A 16,506-nucleotide genomic window follows, 5' to 3' on the forward strand; every position below is an offset into this window, starting at 1 on the left:
CCTCCCCTCCCCTCCCCTCCCCTCCCCTCCTCTCCTCTCCTCTTACCCTCCACCCCCCACAGGGTTTCACCTTTGGAGTCTATCCTGGAACTCGCTCTGTAGACCAGACTGCCCTCAGACTCACAGAGATCCTCCTGCTTCTGCCTCCCAAGTACTAAGATTAAAGGCATGTACCACCACCACCTAGCTCTTCCCTTCTTTTCAAGATAGGGTCTTAACTATGTAGTTCTGGCTAGCCCCAAACTTGCACACAGGAACCTGACAAAACCCTTCAGTTCCTGGAATGTAAGGTGTATGTCAGTACACCCAGCCTCAGAAGAATTGGTTTTTTATTTTTGGCTTTTTGTTTTGTTTAGTTTTTTGCTTTGTTTTGTTTTGTTTTGTTTTTGTTTTAGGTTTATTTATTTTATTTGATATTTATCAGTGATTTGCCTGGGTGTACATATGTGTCCCGTGTGTGTTTGGTGCCAAGGGAGGTCAGACTAGGGCATCAGATCCCCTGGAACTGGAGTCGTATGGTTCTGAGAACTGAACCTAGTCCTTGTAATTGCTCAAGCCTCCAGAAGCATGTTTTTCTTGTTGTTGTTTTTAAGTGTGTGCTAGCTGGGTGCTGTAGCAGGCCTATAATCCCAGCTTCTCGGGAGTCTGTGGCTGGGGTAGGCTGAGATGGGAATATGCTGCTGGAGCTCCTTCTGATCTTTCAGCCAGTAGTCTTTAAGATACCAGCCCACTTGGGCGTGCGTGGTCTCTTTTGCTTTAAAAAGCTGTGGTAACCCTATGCGTGCATGTTATGCGCGTGGGTGCACTCTTTCTCTGTGTTGCTTCCGCCTCTACTTCCAGCTACTAGACTCTATTCCTGGATGCGCAGAGGGCTGTTGTCTAGGACAGTGATTTGTAAGTTTTTCCCTTAAATAAATAATCCTTTTATTAATCATAATTCCAAATTGGTGTGGGATTGTTTTGTGACTTACGTCTACAGGAATATCATGAGTTCTAGACCTGTTGGGGCTACAGACCAAGTACAGAACCAATCTGGACAATTTACTGGGAGTCTGTCTAAAAGAGTAAGAGATCTGGTTCTGTAGCTTAGTGGTAGAACACTTGCTTGCCCTATATGAAACCCTAGGCTCAGTACCTTCCATTCGAGGGAAAAAGACCAGAAGCATGTTCAACTATTATGTATGGTTTAATAGGTAAATTAAATTTATAAATTTTTGGGAAGAACTTAAAGTTTTCTCCATCTATTTAACTTTCTTTTTTCAGTCCAGCTTTGTTTTCCTATTAGATATATGAACACATATAAATGTAGCTCTGTCAACACTACATGCAGAGATCTGTGATTATTAATTACCATTCTTTAAAATGAGCCAGGGAGGGATGACTCAGCAGGGAAGGTGCTTGTTGCCAAGCTTGATGACCTCAGTTAGATCCCCTAGGACCCACATGGCAGGAGAGAACCATCTCCTGAAAGTTGTCTTCTGATTTCCACACACTGTGTGGCAAGCTTGTGCCCACACACAAATACACAAACATGGAATAAATAAAATAAAATTCTTACATATGGCTTGTATTGTAGGAACAGCAGCAATATTGGTATCGACAGCATCTACTTAGTTTGCAACAGAGGACAAAAGTGCATTTTCCAGGACACAAAAAGGGTCCTGTCACAGCAAAGGATGTACCAGAAACCATAAAAGAAGATGTTCCAGTGCCTGCTACCAGTCAAATGTCAGAGCCTCTTTCAGCTGAAGAGCCCCCATTACCACCTCCAAATGAAGAAGCACCACCTCCGCTCCCACCTGAGGAAACCCAGGTGATTATGTAGTGTTTATTCAGTCATCTAAGTTTTGTTTGATTTGTTTATGAACACTTTTGTCATAAGTGGACATATATGTTATGTGTTTAGGTACCTATAAAATTCCCCTTCTAAAGTAATCAGATGTCAGCTAATAAGGTTTAGCAGAGGGATTTTGGGGAGTTGACTGAAAGTGAAGAATTAGATACTTTTTTGAATGGAGTGTCTCAACACAAAAGAAAGATGCCCAGATGTATTTATAATTATAGTATAGGGCAGTAGTTTAGATCTGTAGCTTTTAGGGTAAACTCCCCAACACTGCCACTTAGAGTGGTGACCCTGACAGGTAAACTAATCACTGCCGTTTAATGGTGGTGACTCTGGACAGGTTAGCTAATCATTCTGTACTAATTTACTCATTTGCAGAATGCATATATTCAGGTAGTAGTAACTGTCTTAAAGTCATTAACAGTGACCATCTTTATCACATAAAGCATAGTGACTGTGGTGTGGAGAGTTCCCATGTTAGGTCAAATACTGTTCTCCCAGCTTATTGAGCTACATTTAACTTTCACTTTTCTGGTGAAATGTGACAGGAAGAAAGAAAGGGAGAAAGGGAAGGAAGGAGGGTTTTCTCATAGGTTGAAAGATGCTGTATAATTGTAGATTCACTCTCTGTTGGGGAAATGGTTGTCCTGTTTATAAAGAATAAAATTGTTATTCTAGTAAAGATTGTGGCATAGGGCTTCGTATTTTGTCTAAATATATTTTTGCAGTCAGCCTGAGTTGTAGGGATTCTAGATTTGATTTGGTTGCTATTTTATGACTTAGAAAAATTTGTGTTTTCTCTTACCTTTAGTCTGAAGATCCAGAAGAGGATGCTAGGTTAAAGCAGTTGCAGGCTGCAGCAGCACACTGGCAACAGCACCAGCAGCATCGAGTTGGCTTTCAGTATCAGGGAATAATGCAGAAACATACTCAGTTACAGCAGATCCTACAGCAGTACCAGCAAGTCATCCAGCATTCACCACATATACAGGTGAGTGTTTCTAAAATAAGCAGGCAGGAAACATCCCAAGAATGAGGAAAGGATTTGTTACGCCTAAAAGAGATTTGAGTATGAAATACTGAAGATAAATTAGTATTGACAAATAGATGCTTCATATTGTTGAGGGTGTGGGAAAGGGTGGTTGTGATGCAATCTCTTGAGGAGGAAGGGTTTGATAGAATGTATCTCTTAGAGTACTGTTGCTAAGACATTTAAGACTTGTTTTTATATAACTGCGAGCTAATTTGATATGTCTAAAAAAACGAGAAGCATATAACTCACCAAAATGCCCTAGGCAGTCATCTCCCTCCCTCCCTCCCTCCCTCCCTCCCTCCCTCCCTCCCCTCCCTTCCTCCTTCCCTCTTTTTCTCTCTCTCTCATGCACGCATGCACGCACACACGCACCCTAAGCAGTATACCATAAGTGATAAAGTGACTTAGGTATTTGTCTTGCACATTGAGGTATAATCTTGTGTCTATGTTATAGTAATGAATTTTTGGCCTCTTTTTTTTCTTTCAAATTCCTAAAACGATCCTTAGTCCTTAGTAACAGTAAAATCTTGAAAAATACTCATTGCTGAGATAGTGATTTGCCTTAGGGTTCAGTTGGGTTTTCTAGTTGTGAGATATTGTTTAAATAGCTCAAGGGAAGAAGAATGGTCATTACTGAAGGATCTAGCAATTTTTATCTTCCCCTGGGAAATATTTTTATTTTAATTTCCTAAAGTTTTGTGTACTCTTGATTCATTAATGTTGTAAGCTAGGACTGATTCTTACATGGCTATCTTGAAAGAATTTTTGTCCTTTATTGTAGACCATGTCTCTAGATGTGCAGTTGCGACATTATGAGATGCAGCAGCAACAGTTTCAACATCTCTACCAAGAGTGGGAGCGAGAGTTTCAGCTGTGGGAGGAACAGCTCCATTCCTATCCTCATAAAGATCAGCTTCAGGAGTATGAGAAGCAGTGGAAAACATGGCAAGGACATATGAAAGCCACTCAGACTTACCTCCAGGAGAGAGTCAATTCATTCCAGAATATGAAGAACCAGTATCTGGGGAATATGTCAATGCCACCTCCGTTTGTCCCATATTCTCAGATGCCTCCACCTCTACCAACAATGCCCCCTCCAGTATTACCTCCATCCTTGCCACCACCAGTGATGCCCCCTGCTCTACCTACTACCTTACCACCACCTGGCATGCCCCCACCTGTAATGCCACCTTCTCTACCAACCTCTGTGCCCCCACCTGGGATGCCTCCACCTCTTTCTTCAACGGGGCCACCACCAGTCCTCCCCCCACCTTCCCTCTCTTCTGCAGGGCCACCACCAGTCCTCCCCCCACCACCTCTCTCTTCTGGGGCACCTCCACCTGTTCTGCCCCTCCCACCGTTATCTTCAGCGACACCTCCTCCAGGAATGCCTCCCCCTGGAGTTCCTCAAGGGATGCCTCCTCAGTTAACAGCAGCCCCAGTTCCACCAGCCTCCGCTTCCCAAAGCTCGCAGGTCTCAGAGAATCCTCAACAAGCACTGCTTTCCACACCGATGTCTTTTGGTTCAAACCCACCTTCAACTTATCACCCTCCACCTCAGTCAGAACAAGTGAATTCCAAACCTCTGAACAAGGCATTCGGTTCCTTTTCATCAGAGCAAGGACTTGGCGAACCTCCAGCTGCTCCATCTCAATCTGTTTCTACTGCTAAGGACATGCCTGTGAGGTCAGGTGGACCACTTCCAGATTCTCCTAGAAGCGGTTTCTTGGAAGGTCCAAAAGGTCCCAGGTAAGTCAACTTTTTTATTTTACCTAATGTTATATAAACTGTAATGGAATCAAAAGACTAATCTGTACAATTTTTGTGTTTCCTTTATACTTTTATATACACAGCATATTTACAGTAAAAATGTTATTATTTGCTAATTCAGCGTGATGTAATTTAGAAAAGTTTTATTTATTTATTTATTTATTTATTTATTTATTTATTTATTTATTATGTATACAATATTCTTCCTGCGTGTATGCCTGAAGGCCAGAAGAGGGCACCAGACCTCATTACAGATGGTTGTGAGCCACCATGTGGTTGCTGGGAATTGAACTCAGGACCTTTGGAAGAGCAGGCAATGCTCTTAACCGCTGAGCCATCTCTCCAGCCCCTAGAAAAGATTTTATGTCCCTGATTCTTTGATGTGTAACTATTTTTATCTTAGCCGTGGCTAGAATAGTCAAGAATGACTATATTTTAAGCATAATGCTGATCACTTCTTACTGACTTTCAGCTTTGGAAATAGATTGTAAGCTAGGTATAGTGGTGTACTCTAATCCCACCAGCACTTGGGAAGTAGGGGCAGGAGAATTAGGAGTTCAGGGCTATCCTGAACTATATAATAAGTCAAGCCCAGGCCCAGACCCTCTATGACACACTGCCTCATAAAACAGAAAGGAAAAGACAGAGAGATAAGAATGAGTTTTGTTTTTTGTCTAGTCTACTTTGACAAATAATTTAATTAGTAAATACCATTTGCTAGATTAGTATAAGGGTAAATAGGACTTCTTAGAAAACCATTTGTTCTGCAAATGCCAAGTTCCTGATTTTTTATTTTTAAAATTTAAACTTATTTATTTTTGACATAGAGTTTCTCTGTGTAGTCCTGGCTGTCCTGGAGTTCACTCTGAAGAGCAGGCTGGCTTTGAACTCAAGAGCTCACTTGCCTCTGCGTCCTCTGTGCTGGGATAAGGGCTTGTGTTGCCTGTCAACTTCCTGCTTTGTACTCACAGCAATTAACAGAACAAAAGTTACAAAATCCCTGCTACCCCTCTCTTGTTCCCCAAATGTAGAACCTTACATCCTTTATATTTTCTTAATTTGGGAGATGTCTGTCTTTTCTTTAGACCACATACATAGTTAGACAAGAAAAAAAATGGTTGCTGTTTTGTTTTCCTTAAAAAGCATTAAATTCAGCAGGGCATGGTCTTCAAGAGCTAAGCTGTGAGCTTGTTAAAGGTTCCTGCTGCTAGGTCTGATGACCTGAGTTCTAGCCCTAAGGTCCACATAGTGGACAGAGAGAACTGACTGCTGCAGAATTGTTCTCTGATCTCCATATGGACAGAGGTATTTGAGCACCACATATATACAGAGCGTAACTTTAAAAAAGAGGTAGCTGGGGTAGGGTCATATGCCTGGGCCACATAGTGAGGCAAGCTTGGTCTACATTTTCAAGTCTCTCTCAAAACAGACATGTTAAATCTATGCTTCCAAACTTAGGAGAATCTAGTTTTTTCCCAAGGTAACATGTATGACAAGTTTTCTATGGAAATTTTTTTTGAGGCAAGGTCTTGCTTTGTGACCCTGACTGGCCTGGAACTTTTTTTTTTTTTTTTTTTGGTTTTTCGAGACAGGATTTCTCTGTGGCTTTGGAGCCTGTCCTGGAACTAGCTCTGTAGACCAGGCTGGTCTCGAACTCACAGTGATCCGCCTGCCTCTGCCTCCCGAGTGCTGGGATTAAAGGCGTGCGCCACCATCCCCCCGCAGCCTGGAACTTCTTATGTTGAACAGTCTGACTTTGAACTCAAGAGATCCACTTGCCTCTCTTTCCCAAGTTCTGGGATTAAAGGTGTGTTCCACCACATCCATCTGGAAAAATACTTTAATCAGGTTTTTTTTCCCCAGACAGAAGTTATAGTAGAAATGCATACCATACTCGTTATACCAAATTTATAATATAGAAAGATGTGTATAATTTAATTCAATTACTGAGAGATTTAAAATATCATAAATATAAGATTATACTGAATATTTTATAATTTGCCTTTTTTTTTTTTCTTTTTGGTTTTTCTCTGTAGCTTTGGAGCCTGTCCTGGAACTCACTCTGTTGACTAGGTTGGCCTCCAGTTTACAGGCTTATCTTCACCTATCTCTGCCTCCCAAGTGCTGGGATTAAAGGCGTTTGCAGCTATAATTTGCTTTTTGCTACTTATATGTATATTACTTAGTTTTTGGTTTTGGTGTCAATAGATTAAGGCCATCTTACATTAAAGCCTTACTTTAATATTTAAAAAAAAAAAACAAGTGTGGTCTGGGTATGTAGCTCAGTTGGCGGAATGCTTACCTTGCCTTTTTAAAGCTTTTACCTTGCCCTAGCTTTGTTCCCCAGCAGCATATTGACTCTGAGTATGGTGGTACATACTTTCTGTCCCAGCCTTTGAGAGGTGGAGGTGGGAGGATTAAGACAGTAGAGCTAGTCCTTGGCTGTAGAATAAGTTTGAAGACAGTCTGGCCTACATGAGACCTTGTCTCAAAAGAAAACAAAATATGAGTTTTTTTAGTTTGTTCCTCAATTTAAAATTCTGAAACTAACATGAACAAAATTCCATCCAAAATTGAAACTAAGAAAAAGTTACGTATAATTAACATGAATTCCTCTATGTGCTATGAAGCCATGTTAGAAACTGTATGTCCATTTTTATCTTAGGGACTCTTCTAAATAACCCGTGAAGCTAGGGGAGTTATTTCACATCACCCTTTACAGCCTGGAGCTGCGAAGGCTGTGAGAAGCTAAGTGAGAATTGCATGATTGGAAGAATAGAGCCAAGCACTATTGAGTGCTGCCATTCAGACTCACACTGTTCATAACTGTATTTATTTGCAGTATAACTCATCTTGTTGATTTGAACTCATGTCTGTCTCCTGGGTTGAGCGTTCCTTTTAGCAGACAGAAAAGTGTATTCTTAGCACCTCATGTGTTTCAAGCTCCCATGATTCCTCTCATGTTTTTTTTTTCTTGCCTACCAAATAGGACCTATTTTAATTTTTCATACTTCAGAGATATAATTAATAATCTTAGTGTTAGAAATTTAGGAATTATCTATTGTAGTTCTGGCTGGCAAATTATGTTCATGTTGTAAGTTAGCTTGTTGTGATAGGTCTTGTACACATCACCTCTATCATATAAATCATCTCTCAGTGATTTCATGACTGTAAGTAGGTGGAAAATGCTGAGATTTGGGGTCATTATAAGTGAATTACCAGGATCAGTGAGAAGATGTTCAGTGGTAAATGTGCAGTGTGGTTGCCACCAAACGTTGATGACAGAGTTTAATCCTTAGAACCTACGTAGTATAAGAAAGAGCTGATTCCACAGGTTGGTCTTGACCTCCACATGCATGCTGTGACTGCATGTGCCTGCACAGGTATACACAGCACAAATAAATGATAAGATCTATGAAAATATTTAAAGAGTAAATAAATTGTCCCAGAGCATTACTCTATTGAGATGAGATTAGAATCCACAGCCTTCTGATCCACTTTTAAGTCCAGTGTATTTTCTTTATGGCAAGAAGTTGATGGACTGTAATTGAATATTGGCATGCTAATAACGGGACATTGACATAAAACTTTGAGAGTGTTTTAGAAAGGTTTTTAGCCATTTAATTTAAATATGTTTCCATAATGTCTACCTGCTGGTTCTAGATCTGCCTCTGTGGAGCAACACAGAATGGAATATCTTACTCCTTTTCTATAGTGTATTTCTGCAGATACTGAAGACTTTCTTATCGTACCTGTTCTGCTCTTGCAGACATATAAATTATTTGCACAATTATTGGTTTTGGTTTTAGCCTTTTCCTGATATTTTTTTAAGGGCCAGTGATAAGTTAGGCTCCTTCAGAATAAACACTTAGGGACTGAAGGATCGTGTGCCTATTTACAACCTAATTCTATATATTGTGTACATACATTTTAAAAATATTTATTTGCACTTAATGTATTTTATTTATATTTATATGAATGTTACATGCATACAAGTACCCAAGGATGCCAGAAGAAGGCATTAGATCCCCTGAGGCTGGAGTTCTAAGTGGCTGTTAGCCCCCTGACAGGAGTGCTGAGAATCAGATTCTGTTCCTCTTACTAGAGCAGCAAGTGTTCTTAACTGCGAAGTTATCTCTTTAGCCCCTTCTTACTTATTTTAATTGTTTTTGTTGTGTTTGTTTGACTGGTTTTTGGTTACTCAGTTGTATTGACTTGCTTTGAACTAAACATCAGTTTTTCTTATCAGGTATTTACATTTGTATTAAGTCAGGTGTCTTATCGTGAATATGTGTAGTTTTGTTTTCCAAAGACTTTACACTTAACTCTTAGCATTTGATCTGTTTGGGTTTGAGCAACCATTTTAGTCTGCTGAAGTCTTGGTCAGTGCTGCTTGTGTTGCTCTACATATGTATAGTTTTATCAACTGCAGCTTGATTTCTTTTTTTGATTAGTTTAGTTTGATGTGGTTTCATCTCTTGAGACAAATTAGCTCAGGTTGATGTGGAATTCATTATATAGCCCAGAGTAGTTACAAACTCTTGATCCTCCTGCATCAGTCTCCTGAGGGCTAAGGTCATAGGCATGTATCAACATGCTGAAACTCCCTTCTTCCTGTTTTCTTTTGGTTTTTCAAGACAGGGTTTCCATGTGGCTTTGGAGCCTGTCCTGGAACTAGCTCTTGTAGACCAGGCTGGTCTCGAACTCACAGAGATCCGCCTGCCTCTGCCTCCCGAGTACTGGGATTAAAGGTGTGTCACCACCGCCCGGCCAGTTTTTTCAGTAATGACACTTTCTATTGAAAGTGAATGTAGAAAAGTACCAGGTTATTATACTTTCACAAACACATGTTCATGTCATTACTACTCAGATCAAGAAGTAAAAATAACTAGTGTTTAAGTCGTCCTCCTCGGTGGTCTAAAGAGATAGTTCAGTAGTCAAGAGCCTTTGTTGTTCTTGAGGAGGACCTGGCTTTGAACTCATGGTGGTTCACAAACATCTTAACTCTAATTCTAGGGGATCCACTTGTGACTTCTGTGGTCACAAAGCACGCACATAATACACAACATACATACAGACAAAACACACATAAAAGAAATAAATCTAATTTTTAAAAAATCCTCCTCATCCCCCTTCTCAGTCATTTTCCCCTCAGCCCAAAGATGACCACTGTACTATCTTTTAAACCGCAGGTTGCCTATTTTGAGCTTTATTATTAATGGGATCATACTTTATGTACTCCTTTGACTATGGTGTCTTTCATTTGATAATTCTGTTGTAAGATTGTGTCATGTATAACATTCTCCTTTCTGGGGAATAGCCCATTAATATGATTTTACCATAATCTGTTTATTCTAATACAGTTATGATTAAAAATGCTGAAACCTGACTTCTTATTGCATTTATTAGTCTGTTTTTAATTTGTGTATGCATATGTACTTGCTGCAGCCAACTGTGAAAGTCAGAGGACAACCTGCGGGAGTTGGTTCTCCTTCCACTATAGGGGCCCCAGGGATGGCACTCAGGTCTTGAGGTTTGGCAGCAGGTACCTTTACCCACTGAGCCATCTCACTGGCCTGCAATGTGTCTTTTGGCGCTGTATAAATCTTGACATGTGCCTGAATGCATGCGTATGATTTTGTTTAGCTATTTTTTATGTGTAGGTTGTAATCATGCTGTATGTACTTTTTGAGTTTGTCATTTTCACTTGACGTGTTACTGTCAGACTCATCCACGTTGTTTGTGTTGAGGTAGTTTGTTTATTCTTGTTCCTACACAATTTTCCATTGTGTGGATATACTACAATTTACTTAAAGGATTGGAGTTGTTTGATCATAGGGTCTTCTGGTCTGAATATGCTCTACAGTGGTAGATAAGAGGTGGTTTCAGTTTCTTTTCACTAGTATTATTTCAGAGTTTGTTGTTTTGTTATTATTTTTTAACTCCTTGTCAACTCTTAGTATTGTTAAACTTTCAAAATGTAAGTTGCATTGGTGGATGTTAATATTATTGTGGTAATAGTTGAAATTTTGCACTTCTTGATACCTGGTAGAGTTATACTGTTTTCCATTTGATTATTAGTGGGCTACATTTCCTCTTGTATGAGATGCTGATTCAAGGCTTTTTTCATTAGAATATGTACTTTATTTCTTACTGATTTATAGAAGTTTGTAATATATTCTAGAACCAGTTCATGTTCCACTATTGTAGGTTTCTCAGTCTACACTTTAACTACCCGTTATAGCAGAAAATGTGTCATTGTTGACCATCTAGGCTTAGTGAACCCTTTTTAGTTTAAATTTTAAGGTGATTTACAGAAAAATTTGAAAAGGATGGTAAAAACCAGCTTTTACATTTTAATAAGCATTTTAAAAGAGTAAATTTACTTTGTATAAAATAGTTTGACACATACAATCACAAAAGATAAATGTCATATAACCTTTTAGCAAATCAAGGTGGTCCAAATTCTTGCCACAGAATATGTGTTAAAGGTCTTTCCTGTTTAATGGCTAACTGGTGGTGTACTGTATATCTCCTGTCCTTAAGAAGGTTTTGTTGGGTCGTGCGGTGGTGGTGCAGGCCTTTAATCCCAGCACTCAGGAAGCAGGGATAGACAGATCTCTGTGAGTTTGAGGTCAGCCTGGGCTACACAGCAAGTTCCAGGACTGGCTCCATACATAGCTAGAGAGGTACTGAGTTCAATTCCCTGCTCACTACCATCTGTAATGAGATCTGGGCCCTCTTCTGGCCTGCAGGCAGAACAATGTATATATAATAAATGAATAAAATCTTTTTTAAAATGTATTGTTGTTAAAGGGGGCCGGAGCTGGAGAGATGTTAGGTAGTTAAGAGCACTGACTGCTCTCCCAGAGGCTCTGGGTTTGATTCTCAGTACCCTCATGGCAGCTCACAGCTGTCTGTAACTCCAGTTCCAAGATCAGACACTCTCTTAGACATGCATGTAGGCAAAACACCCATACACAAAGATAGATAGATAGATAGATAGATAGATAGATAGATAGACAGACAGACAGACAGACAGTAGATAGATAAATGGATGGATGGATGGATAGATAGATAGATAGATAGATAGAATTGTTTGCTTATCAGTTCTTGAGCTTAAGAAAATTCATCTACAATAGTGTCATCTGAAGACTTACAAATTCACTTATATAAGAAATTGAATACATTTTAGAGTCTGGAATGTTGTTCTCTCTGTGCATATCTTTTGATTCTAATAATTAAAAAAATTATTCCAGTAATTTAAAAAACCATTTTATGTGTCTGAGTGTTTTATCTATTGTGTGTCTCTGTGAACCACGTACACACTTGGTGTTGTTAGAGTCCAGAAGAGGGTGTTAGATCCGCTGGAACTGCAGTTACAGGTGCTTGTGAGCCACGTGGGTGCTGTGAATTTAACACACGTTCTCTAGAAGAGTAGCCAGTGCTCTTAACCACTGAACTGTCTCTTTAGCTCCCCAGTTGTAATAATTTTGAAACAACTTTATGTGCTAGTTTTCTGCTCTTCATTACTATAACTGGAAAATGAAAATCTAAATTTTTATTTGGCTTAATGAAGCCCAAAAGCAGAGTATAATATTTTGGGCAGTTCTAAGGTGATAACATTTTATTTTACCTTTGTTTCATTGTCTTAGACCATTCCTTTTGTTGTGGTTGTCTCCTTATTCTGGTCTTTTTAAGCATAATTAAGAAAAATCGACATTATGATGAGAATTCAAGTCAATGATAAATTATGGAGTAGTTCAGGATATAGGCGAAAATCATCAAGATCTCAATTTTTATAAATTTAAGAAAGAATTCAATGAACCCAAATGATAGTTACAAGACAATATACACTTTTTTTTTTTTAACATTTATTTGTGGCTATGTGAAGGAGTGGAGATTAGAGGACTTGCTGAATTAGGTCTTTCCTCTATCAGTGAGTCCCAAAGATAGCACTCAGGCTTAGTGGCCAGCACATTGACCTGCTGAGCTTTCCCGCTGACCCTATTCTATATTTTAAAACTTAAAATTTCTGTTTGTTCATATGTAGGACTATGAAATATGTTTTTATCTTTAGCTATAACTATTTTTAAATTTTTTCTAGCTAGTACAGAGTATACAAGCAGAGCATTAAAGTTAATGATATCTTTGACTTTTGGGGGGGTGTTTCTTTTTTTTGTCTTGTATGTATGTATGTATGCTTTTCTGCATATATGTTTACTGCATGGTGTCTGGTGCTTTTGGGGAGTGAGGTGAGGGGATGTTGAGACAAGGTCTGCCTGTGTGGCCTTGGCTGTCCTGGAACTCTAATAGACCAGGCTGGCCTTGAACTCAGATATCAACGTGCTTCTGTCTCCTGAATACTGGGATTAAAGGCTTGTGTCACCAGACTCTATGCCTGGTGATCTTGGAGTTTAGAAGATGGTGTCAGATCTGGAATTGAAATTACAGGTGGTCATGAGCCACCATATGGGTCTTGAGAACTGATCCTGGCTCCTTTTCAAGGGCAAGTCTTTTAACCACCAAGTCTAATCTCTAGTCAGTAGTTCTCAACCTTCCTAATTCCTTGACCCTTTACTACTGTCCTCATGTTGTGGTGGCCTTCAGCTATAAAATTATTTGTTGCTTCTTTGTAACTGTAATTTTGATACTGTTGTGAATCATAATGTAAATATCTGATTTGTGGGATATCTGATATGCAACCCCTGTAAAAGGGTCATTTGAACCATAGGTTTGAAAGACACCCCTCCCCCCCCCTGGGAGACTCTCGCTCAAGTCTCGGATAACTCGATCCCCCCACCCCCTATGAACTCATGAGAGACCATCCTTGCTGCAATCACACGAGGTTTATTGAGGTTTATTGACAGGGATCAGTGCTGGGGCCGAGATTCATATCTCACGCGGGGAGGTGTTGGACCCCGAGTAGCTGGGAGAAGGGGTATTTGAGGGAAGAAACCACAACCCAGTAATCCAAAGTGGGTAGGGACGGCATCATTGGAAAATTCCGAAAATACCAGTGATCATTGAAAATTCCGAAAATAGCAGTGATCATCACAAGGGGGTAACTCCCTGTTTCTCAAGATTATTCTCAAGATTATAATCTAACTTTATCTTCAGCTAGTTACTGAAACAGAGTCACTGAGCCGGCTAACCTAGATTTTTGGCTCTATTTTTTCCTGCTAGAGGAATCTGGATTTATCCGGGTCTTTCATCTCCCTGCTTTGTCTAGTACCTAGTTCTAATCATAGAACTAGATTTTAGTCTCTTCTTGACCTCGTAAAGTGCTATATTGGTGGCGTAACATCTAAATCTGAACAGCACTTAGTCCTTCTCTAATGAAGGTAATTAGTTTATTTAATATACATGGACCTATAATCAGTAGCAGAAGCAAAATTAGGAGTGGTCCATAAGGGAAGACATCAGAGTAGTCATCCAAGGAGATTTAAACCAGCTCTCAAACCATCCCTGAAGTGCTTCTCTTTGTCTTTTGTCTGACCTTTCCCTAAATTTACTCATGGAGTCTTTAATTACTCCTGAATGGTCCACATAGAAACAACATTCTTCTCTGAGAGCAGCGCGTAATCCTCTGTCTTTTAAGAATAACAAATCTAATACCCTTCTATTCTGTATGATCACTTCTGAAAGGGAAGTCAATGACTCTTCAAGTTTGAAAATAGATTGCTCTAGAGCCCTCAAATCTTCATCCATGGCTATTCTTAATTCATTGAAGTACTGAGGGACCTGTATTAGGGCAGTGGTACCTGTCCCAACACCAGCAGCTACCCCAAGGCCCAGGATTACTGCTAGTGTCAGAGAAATAGGTTCTCGTCGAAAGCAAGTTGGATGCTTGTCAAACTCATCTTCAAGCATGTTAGCTGGATGATAAAAGACCCTAGGTACCAATTGTACAAGCACACGGTAATCTTTGATGTTATTAAAAATCGATGTCAACATGCAAGGTATCAGGCCTGACTACAAGCCCACCATTTACCTAAACCGGGAACCAAGTACCTGGTGTCAGGAGTCTTAGGGCTCTTAAGAGTCTCATTACATAAACGTTTGTAGGCAGCCAGTGAATTTCCCAGACATGCCCCTACACCTGTAACCTCAGTAAGAGTCAGCCTATGATTAGTCCCCCAAACATAAGCCTCCTGACTGGTGGTGGTGTTAAAAGTTCCTTCCTAATAAGGAGGTCCTGATGCTAAGCAAAGCCAGCAGGATTCTCATGTTGGGGTTCGTTTGATTCAGCATAAAGAATGCCCCTCGTATGAGGTTAAGTAATCTCTGTCCCGTGGATGGAAGGGTCAGGGAAGTCATGTTTGCCCCAGGCGAGGGGCTGGGAGTTGTGGTCTTATTAGTGGATCCCTCCGGAGTTCTTGGGGGGTCTAGGGCTGGGGGACCCTGTTTAGTCAGTACTTGATTGGGCCCTATGGGCCGCCTTGTTAGACTCTCAATCTTCTGTCTGATCTTGAATATAATACCGTCATCTATCCTTTCTTTATAGAACCTAAGTCCCCAATAATATCCTGATATCCAACCCGTAGCCTTCTTCCCTGATTCAGTAAAATTTATCTGCAGGGGGTGGCACCAGCCTTGGCAGGCTCCCTGGCTCAGCTCCTTCCACTTGGAGAAATCTGAGTGCGAATAGTTGGCCCCAATTGAGATGTAATCCCAGGAAGAGGAGGGTTTCCAATAGGTGTCTCCGTAGTTTCACATCCCCAGGTTTTACAATAGAAGTGATAACTCCCCCATAGGTAGGGTTCAGGCTCCGATCTCGATGGAGCCCAGGACAAACATAGAAGGATAGGAAGCTTAACATGGCTCTTCTGTCTGGACTACTACATCCCCGCCATGGGTCTAGAACCCATTGTCCTGGAGGGGAAGCCTCTGTGGGTGGTCTAGAGGTATCAAAGTATCCTTCAAGGTCCCAGGGTTTGGGGACCACTATAGTCAATTTACATAAGTCTGGGTAGAGAGTGGGCCACCATGTTCCTGGAGGAGCCTCCCTTGTGAGTTCCCATATGACATCCCCTCCCCCTGTTAGGACCTGCCAAGTGATTGAGTCGTGGGGGGCATGGGGCTAGCTATTGTTCTTCACCTGAACTGGGTTTAGGTACACAACACAGATGCAGCTTAAAGGGTCCCTAGTTTTTTCCAGTTTCCATTCATCTTTGGCCGGTGCAGGAGCTCGTCTCACATAGGAGGTGTGTATCCAGGCTGAGATGCCTTCCACTTTCACTGCCATGGTAGTTGTCAGGAGCACTAAGTAGGGTCCCTTCCAGCCAGGTTCTAGGTTCCCGACTCCATGTTGCCAAACTAGTACAGCTTCTCCCACTGGAAATGGTGCGGCACGTGTGGGTCCCCAGGCTAGCATGCCTCTTTTAGTTGTTTCCAGAGCTGGCGCCTTACTACTTCAAGGCCTTCAGACTGGCAGATAATGGTCTAGGAAGAACAGCATCAGGATTATGTATCCCACCTGTCTCAGTAAGCAGTGGCAGCCCCCCACATAGGATCTCATAAGGGGTGAGTTTAAGTCGCCCTGGGGTATTTCGAACCTGGAACAGGGCAAAGGGAAGGAGGGCTGTCTAGTCATTTCCTCTGGTCTCTAGAGCCAATTTTGTCGGTGTCTCTTTTAGGGTTTTATTCATCCTTTCTACCTGACCTGAGCTCTGAGGTCGGTAAGCACAATGTAATTTCCAATTGATCCCCAGTTAGGTGGCCAGTCCCTGACTTACCTGGACAACAAAGGCAGGTCCATTATCAGACCGATTCTTGGGTATCCCAAACCTCGGGAAGATTTCTTCTATGATCTTCTTAGCCACCACATTGGCTGTCTCAGTCCTGGTAGGAAAAACTT

At 40.8% G+C, this 16,506-nt stretch overlaps 1 protein-coding gene across 4 annotated transcripts in view; it reads left to right on the top strand.

The window, feature by feature from the left end:
* Ylpm1 (YLP motif containing 1) overlaps positions 1-16,506 on the top strand; it is an 83,430-nt gene that overhangs the window by 21,380 nt on the left and 45,544 nt on the right. For all 4 annotated transcript variants that reach the window (XR_007595759.1, XM_050164564.1, XM_050164563.1 and 1 more), the window contains exons 2-4: positions 1,577-1,813; positions 2,655-2,834; positions 3,658-4,625. Coding sequence is in view for 3 of the 4 variants with exons in the window: in XM_050164564.1 (XP_050020521.1) it covers positions 1,577-1,813; positions 2,655-2,834; positions 3,658-4,625 (1,385 nt within the window). In the remaining variant the exon portion in view is untranslated. The remainder of the gene's footprint in view (positions 1-1,576; positions 1,814-2,654; positions 2,835-3,657; positions 4,626-16,506) is intronic.

The sequence above is a fragment of the Alexandromys fortis genome, unplaced genomic scaffold (genome assembly GCF_014885135.2).
Source record: "Alexandromys fortis isolate MF-2015 unplaced genomic scaffold, M_Fortis_MF-2015_v1.1 scaffold_159, whole genome shotgun sequence".
In the NCBI taxonomy this organism is placed as follows: domain Eukaryota; kingdom Metazoa; phylum Chordata; class Mammalia; order Rodentia; family Cricetidae; genus Alexandromys; species Alexandromys fortis.